This window comes from Chrysochloris asiatica, unplaced genomic scaffold, assembly GCF_000296735.1.
Source record: "Chrysochloris asiatica unplaced genomic scaffold, ChrAsi1.0 scaffold00014, whole genome shotgun sequence".
NCBI classification, from domain to species: Eukaryota; Metazoa; Chordata; class Mammalia; order Afrosoricida; family Chrysochloridae; genus Chrysochloris; species Chrysochloris asiatica.
This window is the reverse complement of record NW_006408532.1, coordinates 15,489,154-15,501,453: the sequence shown is the minus strand read 5'-3', so window position 1 is coordinate 15,501,453 and position 12,300 is coordinate 15,489,154. Positions and strand designations below refer to the sequence as shown.

Sequence of the window (12,300 nt, the reverse complement as noted above, 5' to 3'; positions counted from 1 at the left end):
ACTGTTAGAGCCCTGGTGTGGCACTGTAGGATAAGCCCTGGAGTGCTAACAATATGGCGTGGTTGTTGTTGTTATGTGCCGTGGAGTCAGGCAGTTCAAACTCACCAGCCACTCTCAGAAACCTTATTACGGAGTTGCCATGAGTTGGAACCAACTCCACTTGAGGGCCTACTGTTTTAATAGCTTTATATATGTGATGACATTTAATCTTTACAACAATCCTATCAAAGAAGTGTAATTATTATATCCATTTTAGAAATGATCAAATTGAGTCACAGTTAAATTAGCTTACCCAAAGTCAAAGACAATAGGTAGCAAAGTCATATTTGGAACCAGGCCAACTCCAGAATTATCTGTGTTTAATCACTACACAATATTATATTTCCCTCATTAGAGAAGGAATGCCAATGAGCATGAGAGCATGAATGGGCAAACAGGATGAGCCAGTACTCAGGAAGACATTGTGTCCATATTTCAATGTGTTACAACATTGTTTAAGGACTTGCTATCACTGGTTTAGCTCCTCCAATAGAATTGCTAGACTTAGCAAATGAAAACATAGATGATCCAGGTAAATTTGAATTTCAATAAATAAATATATATTTTTAGTATAAGTATGTCCCAAATGAAGTCCTGGTGTGGTGTTATGAGTTAATGCACCAGACTGCAAAGCCATTTAAACTGCAAGGTCAGCGGTTCAAGCTCACCAGTCGCTCCTTGGAAATCCTATACAGGGTTGCTATGGGTTGGAACTGACTCGACAGCACTTAACAACAACAATAACATATCCCAAATATTTCATGGTCTATATTTATATTAAAAAGTATTCATTGTTTATCTGAAATTCAGATATAACTGGGCATCTTATACCTGGCAACTCTGTTCTGGAAAGACAAGAAGACAGAGATCCATTTCCCTTTATTTTTCTGTCAAGCAAACATACTTTACCCTAAACAACCTATGGTTTAATCTTTAAACCATGGCTCAGCAAATTACCACCCAAGGACCAAATCCAGTCATTGCCTGCTCCCTAAGTGGTTAAAACAGAGCAAAAGAAAAAGAATATCTGTGGCACATGAAAGTTAATGCCTTGCTGGACTGAGAAGTCAGTTTGAACCACAAGGCCGGTGGTTCAAGCTCACCAGGCACTCCCCAGAAACCCTATACAGGGTCGCTACGGGTCAGAACCAACTCGACAGCACTTAACAACAACCTAGGAATGATTTTTTCTATTTTTTAAGTGGCTGAAATAAATTTTAAAAAGAATATTATATGGCACATGAAAATCACATGGTGTTTAAGTTTCTAAGTCATTAAATAAAGTTTTATTGAAACATCAAACAAAAACCAAACCCGTTGCCATGCCATCGATTTTGTGTAGCATAGGAGTCCTGGTGTGGCGCTGTGGGTTAATGCGCCAGACTGCAAAGCGGTTTGAACTGCAAGGTTGGTGGTTCAAGCTCACCAACTTCTCCTTGGAAACCCTATACAGGGTCACTATGGGTCGGAATCGACTCGATGGCACTTAACAACAACAATGGTCTAAGGCTGCCTTTACATAACAAGTGTGGAATCGAATAGTTGCCACAGAGATCATAAGGCTCCCACAGCCTGAAACAGTTACTACCTAATCTTTTACTGAAAAAAATTGACCAAGCCTTGCTTTAGAGAATGTCTTGTTCATTATGGGTAATAAACAAACTGTAATGGCAATGTGAGTCCTGGTGTGGTGCTATAGCAGACACACAGGACAAGGTTAGCAGCCCAAATCCACCAGCTGCTCTTGTACTGCATGGGTAGAGACCGGTTGGCTCACAAGCCCTATAAAGCCCAAGAAATCATTTGGTCTGGCCCTGTCCAGCAACTGTGGTTCCAGCCATCACATCATTGTTGTTGTTAAGTGCAGTTGAGTTGGTTCTGACTCATAGTGACCCTATATAGGCTTTCAAGGGGCAGCTGGTGGGTTTGAACTGCTGACTTTGTGGTTCTCAGTCAGTGCTTATCCTACAGCTCCACTCCAGGAATCCAGCCATCACATTATTGTTGTTAAGTGCCATCGAGTCAGTTCTGACTCACAGTGACCCTGTATAAGGTTCCCAACTACTAACCTGGTGGGTTTGAATTGCTCATCTTGTGGTTCAAACCAAACTTCAGGTTAAGTGCTTATCGTATGATGCCACACCAGGACTCCAGGCATCACATTGTTGTTGTTGTTGTTGGTAAGTGTCCTCGAGTCAGTTCCGATTCATAGCAACCCTGTGTAGGGTTTCCAAGGAGCGGCTGGTGAACTTGAACCGCCTACTTTGCGGTTCAAATCAACCTTGCAATCTAGTGCACTATCCCACAGCACCATACCAAGACTCCAGCCATCACATTAGGCGTGAGTTAATTAAATGTTTGACCACATATAGCAGACTCATTTTTAAGTTGATAATTGTGTATGGCCCGTGAATGATGTTATAAAGTTTGCCAGAAAAAAAATGATCTCTATCCCTGCTCCACAGGGTTGCTATGAGTCAAAACTGACTCGGTGGCACACAACAACAACAATAGCAATGTGCTTATATCCAGCAAGATAAACTACCCCCTTTGTCTCCCTCCACCTGCTACAAAACTAACTCCTTAAATAATATATTGGCCAAGAGGTCAACCACATTATAGTCTCTCCTACAAAGCTTAAACCTAGAACCTCAAATGTTTTTTTTCTATAGGCAATTGAATCCCAAAAATCTGCCAGTGAGCTTGTTTAGAAGAAACAGGTACAACTGAGCAACTAAAACAAGGTCCATCTTCTCAATATTACTACCCCTCCACCAACCAGAACCCTTCCTTCCAGAACCTTCTCGCCTTGCCAACTAGAGCCCCTAACTAGCAAAACCATTTCATTCTTCTTTATTGCTTTCAGAGACATGGACCCTCAAATACATTGTACCACTTGGTCAGGGATGTCAAAAAGGTAAGAACCCTCTTGACTGCAGGTCGGAGGTCTTGTCTTGACTGCTTCCTGTGGTTAGAAGTCGCCTCTGTCTGTGCATGAGCTGCCAGAGTTTTCCTCTCCCTGCCAGCTACCCAGCCATCTGAGAATACAGTGTTATGTGTATGTGTCTTTTAACTCTTAACACCTCTGCTTACGATGCAGCTGTGATTTTATCTCCGGTCTCCGTGGTTTTAGATGCTTTCGTTGGAAATAATGCTTTGGTTAGTGGAAGGCTAGGCTTTCCCCGGGCCATGTGGATTTATGCCATTACTTGAAATTTTCCATATCCCCCTCGCTGTTTGAGAAGTTGGTTTCCATGCTGTCTGATTCACCATCCGAGGCATCTTCATTTGCTCGATCCTGATACACTGTATAATTTCCAGTTGTTTATCATTCATTATACAGAGTGTAGTAAGAAGTACTCAGGCAGTCTCTGAGAAACAGGGAAATAAACATACAAATACATACCATTTGTCTAACACTTCATTTTTCCCCAGAATATCTTTTTTTTCACTTTCACCATCTCATTTACAAAACCTCTAAATATGGATTAAGTAGAGCTATTTCCATTTTACAATGCGGGCACACAGAGAGACTGTAACTGAGAAGTGAGAATTATACTGGGTGGTTTGTGAAGAGCCAAAATTCTAACTCAGATCATTGGATTAATAATAATAAAGTGAATAATAATAAAATACTAATAGCAAGCACTTAGCAATTACTAAGTGCCTGGAACTGATCTTAGCTTGTGGAATTTTCCCAACATTTCCATGGAGTAGGTTCTATTATTATCCCCAGTTTAGATGAGATGAATGAAGCGCAGTGTGGTTCTGTTTCATCTTAGCCAAGCACTGTTCTTTTGCCCCAGACAGTCTCCTACAGAGAGTAGAACTTGGCTTCTGGAGGCTTCTCAATATTTCTAGAAATTCACTTTCCCTCCAAAGGAGACGTCATCATCCTCATCCACATGCTCACATATACACACTATCACTCCTTAGAAGCAATTTGTTACCAACGTCCATAGGACATACCTCAGGAAAGCTACAAAGTGAGATCAAAAACAGAGTACAACTCCTTCATCTCATAGGAAGCTTCTGGCTAAAACGGACCTTAAAGTGTCATTTATCTTTGGTGGTGGTGGTGGTTATGTCCCTCGGAGTCATTCAGACTCATGGTGACCCTGTACAGGGTTTCCAAGGCTGTAAATCTTTACAGAAGCAGAAAGCCTCATCTTTCTCCCGAGGAACAGATGGTAGTTTCGAACTGCTGACCTTGCGGTTCGCAGCCCGATTTATAACCACTATGCTACCAGAGCTCCTTGTCCTTTAGCTTTAGCTTTAGCTTTAGCTTTAGCTGCCTGTTTATTTTCCCCTTGAAAGGCCAAGCAAAGGCATCACAGTTGCTTATAATGTGCCTACTAACCTGCTGGACCTTTGCTAGTAACAACTAAAGGATAAAAAAGAAAAACAGACAACTTCTTCTGTTGGACCTTGGAAACTCTTCTTCCATCTGCACACAATCTGAAAGATGGATTTAACATTGATTGGTTAGTGAAAACTGTCATTCTTCCTGCAAGGGAGGCATGCTGGGAAACCTGTACACCCAATTCAACCACCATTTTAACAAGACCACATCTTGCCTTGGTTTGCCTCCATCTGAAACCACAGTAGCTACAGGGCCATCAATAATCCCATTTCTCTTTCCTGAAGTTTTCCAGTTTTATTTAATTTATCCCCATTTTAAATTGCTTAGAAATTAAACAGGAAGAAGGATCTCAAAAGACTGAAAGCATATACATCTATAGTATATTCTTTGCCACATTATCTGTTGCTCTTGTTCAATAAAATGTCTTGAGTTTTTCTAAAATAGTGGGTCTTTCCCCGCTCACTTTAAGCTGGTGGGAGCCATTGAAGTATGAGTGTGAGCCTTTCTAAAGAGATGGTTGTATCTTCAGCCAAGCCAAGCCTTTAAATCCGATCACTCACCTCCCAGCACCCCAGTTGGCTAGCAGTACCTTCTCATCTGATTGTCAAACACGTTTTCACAGTTATCAAAGTATCTCTTAGTAAGTCCTCTTCCGTGGGACGCTGCTTTGCAATATAATTTTCTCTTTTCTGAAACCCTGTTAACTGCCTCTTTCATTGACCTGAATCACTTATCATATAGAAGGCATGTAAAGCATTACATATGTTTTTTGGGGGGAGGGTGGTCTTTTATTTGAATATGTACCTTAAAAATAGTACAGACTAGCAAGAAAGAACAGAATGCTAAGAATTTAGGACAAGGGATACATTAGTCGGTGGTTCAAGATCACCAGGCACTCCCCAGAAACCCTATACAGGGTCACTATGGGTCAGAACCAACTCGACGGCACTTAACAACAACAACCTAGGAATGATTTTTTCCATTTTTTAAGTGGCTGAAACAAATTTAAAAAAGAATATTATATGGCACATGCAAATCACATGGTGTTTAAGTTTCTAAGTCATTAAATAAAGTTTTATTGAAACATCAAGCAAAAACCAAACCCATTAGTCACAGTATTACTTTTTAATGTGATCCAAATATCAGAACAAGAAGATAGTTATTTAAGTTATAAACTTATTTAATAATTGGAATAAATGATGGCAAAATGACCCAGAATAGTAATAACTGGCTTAGGAACCATTCATCCTTTGCCCTGGGAAAACAAATTGCCAGTAAGTTGAGGAGAAATAAAAAGCCTGCATGTGGTTTCTTCCCTTTGGGAGAATAAAGAGCAGGAAATGCAGACTCTATTTTTTTTCTAGAGAAACAAAAGTAAGGGTCTGACTATTGGAGAGCAAGATAGGTGTCAGTGGTAGCCAAAGGAACAGAAATGCCTGTGCTTAATGCTGTATGGATGAAAGGATCTGAAAATGAGGACTTTGTTCCGTTGTGTTTTGTTTTATGTTCATTTTTCTTTTTAAAAGTTTTTATTGTGAATTGAATGAAGATTTACAGGGCAGATTATGAGTTTTACATTCAACAAATCATACTTTCTTTCATTGCAATGATTACAATCCCTTCCAGTTAACAGAATTTACCTCTATTTCCCCCTTTTTATTTTTGATGTACACATAACAAACAAAAATATATATTCATTAATATGTCCAAAAGGCATATTTGCAAGCCAACCTCCTGCCCACAAGCACACAGCCTTTCTCAGTCCATGGGCATAAAGTCCTCAGCTGCTCTCTCTATGCCATCACCTCTGCCATTGTCTCTGCTATCTCTGCTTTAATGGTTAGGATCCCATACTCCACTCATGCTTTTCCCTCTTGATGGTCCTAGGGTCCTCTGTTCCTGGAATGAAAGATTAACTATTCCACCCTTTTAGTTACACATCTTCTCCATTTACATTTGTGACAATCTCAACCTGTCCTAAAAACAATTACTCACAACTGAATCATAAAATCCTATCACCATCATCCCCTGGGCCCTTCCACCAGATCCATCTGGAAAAGAGGAAAACTATTCAGTGAGGATTCTACCTTGCCCCCCTCATTCTGAAATTAAGCACACTCATGAAAGCTTGTAAGCCAGCCACTTCATGCCTTTATAGTTCTCCATATTTGATAGCCAATGCCTAAATTACCCATCCCTATCAACTCTGTGTACCAAGGGGACAGACTTGATCTTTGATATGAAGAATCCTTCCATTTTGGTTGGAATTTTGAGCAACTGCATCCATAAGCAAAGGTCCAGTTCATCAAATTGTAGCAATTTCTGTTCTTCTAGCTGTTTTGGGTTGGTCTGCATGTCTTTCCAAGTGACAATGTCCCACCTTAGAAGATTCTGGATAGGGCTCGGGATTCCACCTAAGAATCCCTAATCCACAAAGAGTTTACAAGAAACCTATTTCCCTGGGCAAGTTTGAATTTACCTTTTAGTTTGTCCAATTAGTTATAGGCTGAAGATGGGCTTACAAGCTTTCTGTAATCATAATTCCCAATATTCATTTCTATTACACTTAAATGTCTATTTTACAATAGTAGGCAGGGAAACCAATATCCACAAGACAGTCAAGTCCCTTAACATTATTTTGCCTCCTTTACCCACTCAGAATATGTCTCAATCTTTGTATCACAGACCACTCTTTTTCCAAGGTTACATATGCATCACTGTTTACCTCTATCCCATTTAGCCCATGCCTGCCTTCCTAAGTCTTCCCCTTTCTTCACTGTTCATCTACCATCCTTCCTCTTCTTATGTATTGCCCTCCCTCTCCTTGTATATTGCCCTCCCCATCACCCAAGCTATCATGCTTCTACCCCCTAAACTGTGAATTACTGTCTTCTCCCTCCCACCCTGGTAACCATCAAAGAATTTTTCTTTTTGTATGAAAATCTTTTTTTTTAAGCTTTTACAATAATGGTCTGTTTTATGTTTTTGTAAAAAGTGAAATGAGAGAGAAATTGACATTGGCATACAACTCCATTGAAAGTATCCAGATGACTTCTAGCAATTTAGGTATAAACTAGGCATCAAATGGCAAGAAAATCTTGGGCAGTTTAAACTAATTTCAAAATTAAAGAACATCATTCTTAACATGTGCTCTGTGCTTTGAAGCTATAAGGCTTTGATATTTATTAATTTATTGGACCTGTGACAAAAAATTCATCAGTAAATGGGAAACCCTGGTAGAGAATGCTATTCATGAGTTAGGAACTCAGCCCTGGATTCTGCTTAGTGCTTGATAATATATCTGTAAGATTAAGTTTAAATAACTCTTACTACCCAGGCAATGGATTTAGGAATTATCATACCATCGTATGTGAGCTTCCACCGTGACACTTCCAAGTTCACCTGCTCTTTATAACCAGAAGAACTGAATGTGGAGAACTGCTCCCAAGTTAATTTCAAAATCTCAAATTATTTGTATCTGGGGAGCAGTCCAAGCGCAATGAGGCAAATATGTGCTATTCAGCATCAATCAGAAATTTAAATGGATATAAGCCAGGCCAATTCCCTGAACTGTCTTCATGCATAAATCCATTGAACGAATGTCCCAATGCTCTCACATTAAACCAGAGTGGCCCAAGTCTGTCTGCTTTTCTGTGAAATATAACCTGCCATTTTAGTAGCTGACTGTCTGCTTAATTTGTGCCTCTGTATGTTTAAAAGCAGTTTTCTTCCTTTCTTAAATTAAATGTGCTACTATTTCAGATTATCTGTACGGTTTCTCCCCAGCAAAGGAGGGTGATTATTTCAGTATGATGTAGAAGTAGTGGTAAAATTATGATAATTTAAAGTTCATTTACATGGGACTCAAGACCCAGAGCTTTGTAGAATGCAAAAAAAAAAAAAATGAACTAAGAAATAAAAGCATTTCTAGAGCTACATTGGTTAAAGAAAGGATATTTTCATAATCCCATTTGCTAAATTCATGCAAATTTGTAACAGCATTCTCGGTTCTTTAACGATTGATTGCTCTGTCTAGTAACATGATAATCTACCAGACACTAGGAGCTTGTCCTCTAGTGAACTTTCACAAGATTAAGTCCCTGCCTGATGATTACTCAGACCAACTGTGGTCCACCTTTCCTTTCTGACATGGTTCTCCTAGTGGAGTCTTCCTCATCCTCTTGTTGACCCTGATTCTCCACTTTAAATGCTGTCAGAAGGGAGCACCTTGTTTTGAAGACTAGCTACAAATTTCAAAGAAAAAACCTTTATGAAATGACTGAATGCTGATGGTGATGTCCTGGGTGACATTTGAAAAGCAGAGTTTATTTTGAAGAGAGGGTCTAATAAGTGGATTTAAACTGCTATTTTAATGAAAAGACCTCCTTAGGAGTGCCATGTAAATGTTCAGGATGAAAGCTTAGCAGTGCATAGCACGGAAAAGGAGACAACATTTCCAACTTGTCAAATTGCAATCACCCATAAACCGAGCCTCTCCTTTTAATTGTGTGGATCAAATGGTTTGAATTACATGGTCTATCATGCCATGACATGAAATGGGAAATAAATGGTCAGGTTTTACCCATACATTCATACCAAAGTAAAGTTCCTATGCAAAGGAAGCGGGGCTAGCACAGGCTCCAGGCAGAAGGGAGTCTCACTCCCATGTTATTTTCTATGGATTTTTAATTGGAAAAGGACCCTAGCATAGCAAGACTCCTCCAGAAGATGTTTGGACATTACCTGTTGGTGCTGGTTGCCTTCTCTGCACTTTAGAGTGGAGGCAGAGGATTTAAGTACAGTCCCATCCCTGTCTTATCTCTTTGCCAATCCTTTCTCTCACCCTCCAGATCAACCTGAGGAGCTCTAAATGGACTTCTTTGCCCAGTGGCCAGCAGCACAGAAATACTAACAGGTCATGGTCATACAGTCAGATCTTTAGAAAGAGGAGTCAGAAAGTAAACTGAGGCACAGAGGAAGAACAACCAGAGTCACATGGCACAGAGCCAGGGCTGTTTCCCCTGCGGGGGGCGGTCATATTGTTGGCTGTGCACCACATGAATATGCATCAGTCCCCATCAAGGCCAGCCTAGGAGAACCATGAGCCATTGTGACATCAGCAGGCCATGAGTTCAATACCTCAGAAGTGGACCAATGCTGCCACCTCCTTCCAAGTCTAACCAGAGCACAATTATCCCATGAAGGGCCTAAATTGCACTAATTTTTATTCATTTTGCAAAATCTATTTCTTCTTCCACACATTGTAGTAATTCATTTAAAACGAATGCCCCTTAATTTACAATCAGACTTGTAGGCTGAGTATGAACATATTACTTAGTAAGGTGTCCACAGACACCCCTTCAACAAGAGCCTAGGACTCTTTCTGACCCCAAAGTACTCTACGCTTATTTTCCTCGCCTCACTATACAAATAAATAAATAAATAAATAAACCCACTTAGAACACACAGGTGGACACAGGTGTGAGGCTCTCAATGGCCTCAATTAGGTGAACAGTACCCCTCGTGATCAAACAATGTGGGCATGCAGAGAGCTTCTTCTGCCCTCTAAGCTGTGTGGCATCTGCAGTTGTTGTAAATTCTTTGTCCAGAAGCTGACCAGACCAAATGTAAATGGTTCCAAAATAATCAAACTTTATGAGTGGCTTCCAGAAAAGGGGGGAGCTAACACCTTTCCTAGCAATGTGTCCCTCTAACCGTCCTTTACATATAAAATCATTTGTTAAAAATGTTTTATTCACTCCTCTTGGAATCACCCATAAACCGAGCCTCTCCTTTTAATTGTGTGGATCAAATGGTTTGAATTACATGGTCTATCATGCCATGACATGAAATGGGAAATAAATGGTCAGGTTTTACCCATACATTCATACCAAAGTAAAGTTCCTATGCAAAGGAAGCGGGGCTAGGAGATGTAGGATAAGCACTGGACCACAAAGGCAGTTTGAACCATATGGTGGACAGTTCAAACCCACCAGCCACTCCTCAGAAAACTCTAGACAGGGTTGCTATGAGTCAGAACCAGCTCAAGGGAACATAACAACAACAACAAATTTTTATTCGTTTTGAATTTTACTCCTATTACTACTCTGGTAACAACTTCTTTTACAACTACCACAAAGGCCTAAACATCACCATACAATACTGGTCTTCAGGCAATATTGGTGTTTTGTTTTTAGAAATCAAACTAATGCTCATTCTCAGGGCTTTCAAAAGAAAATCTGTACATACTGTCATTAGGCTCACAGATACCCATGTTTTAAATTGAGAAAATTATTCCATGAGAAAAAATAAGCACAAATGCATAGACTTGCTGTGATTATCATTAGATCACAATGAATCTTGTAGGGATGTCTGTCGTTGTTAGCCTGATATTTGAGTATTACAAACCATATGGGACAGGCTCACCCCCATTTAACAGGGGAGAAAACTGAGGGAAAGTAGCTAATAAGCAGAAAACAGACAGAAGGCCAGACCAGCAAGCCCACAGCCCCAAGTTCTACATGCTTCCAGCCTCACAGTGTTGAGGAAAATAAGGCAGATGGGAAAGGTCACCACTAGTGGATATTCTTCTAGAAGCCAGGTGTATATGAAATCAGACAAACCTGACTGTTCTGTTCTGTAAATATCAGCTTTGCCTAACTGGTAGAGCCAGAGGATACAGAAACCTAGTTCTTGTTAACCTGCCCCTAAATCATGAACAAAAGTGGTTGTATGGGTAATAGTTTAACTTTGATAAAAATACTTGAAAAACTTATATCTTAAACAAAAAATATCTTCTCTAAGTTCCTCTGTAGGATAAGCACTGGACTGCTAACCCAAAGATCAGCAGTTCAAACCTGCCAGTCCCTTGCTCCTCCTTGGAAACCCGCAGGGCACTTAACAACAATAGTATTATGCTTTAAGTAAAGAAGTCAGACAACTGGGATTTCTTGATAGCATTAGGAGAGCTGAACTTGCTGAGTCAGTTAGATTAGTGAGATCATCTTCAAACAATGGGGATTTTGAAATTCTGAGAAGGGTAGGTTGAGGGCTGGAGACCATTTTTGTGAAGCAACAATTCAGCTAAGGAAACGGCTCATGAGTTCTGAAAGCTGAGGATGTCACCTGAATCTTATTCAGTCAGTAGACCAGTGGTTCTCCAACTTTGACATGCATCAGAGTCACCTGGAGAGCTAATAAAGCCTGCAGAAGCCAAGTTCACTGAAGTAGACCAAGGGCTCGAGTCTTTATATTGTCACCAAGCTCCCCAAGTGATTCTGACACTTACCAATGTTGGAGTACCACCGATTATGAACCACCAATGGGACGTAGCAGAAATCTTCCACAGCATCCTGAGACCATCCACCAAGGACAAAAGTAGACAATGCTTCATGTGCCTCTACAGAATACTTCTAGGACACAATGCCCAGGATTCATCAATATTGTGACACCACAGCCATTCATAGTATTGGAGACTCTCCTGAACTGAGGAATCAAACCAGAGGCTGAGAGTTCTGAATTCACTATGAACGCTAACTTTCCCACGCATGGAGAAACTCTCCTTGGCCTAGGGTTTGGAAGAGTTTGCCTTAGACACTGTATCAACAATCAAACGAACAAAACCAGTTGCCATTGAGTTGATTTAGCTGCATGGTGACCCCACATGTGTCAGAATAGAACTGTGCTCCATGGACTTGTCAAGATTGTGACCTTTCAGAAGAATACCACCAGTCCTTTCTATTGAGACATTTCTGCATCATTTCAAACTGCCAATATTTCAGTTAGTAGTTTGCACCACCAGGGAACTCCATACACAACTCCCCTCCCCACCCCCAGCTTGCTTTTGAAGTTGTTGTTGTTAGGTGTCATCGAGTTGGTACCAACTCATAGCGACCTTA

General features: G+C 40.4%; 1 protein-coding gene across 1 annotated transcript in view; it reads left to right on the top strand.

Moving 5' to 3' along the window:
• TRPM3 (transient receptor potential cation channel, subfamily M, member 3) overlaps nucleotides 1-12,300 on the top strand; it is an 805,178-nt gene that overhangs the window by 655,357 nt on the left and 137,521 nt on the right. Inside the window, 1 exon segment of the mRNA XM_006834915.1 lies at nucleotides 2,906-2,956. Within this exon segment, the coding sequence (XP_006834978.1) occupies nucleotides 2,906-2,956 (51 nt within the window).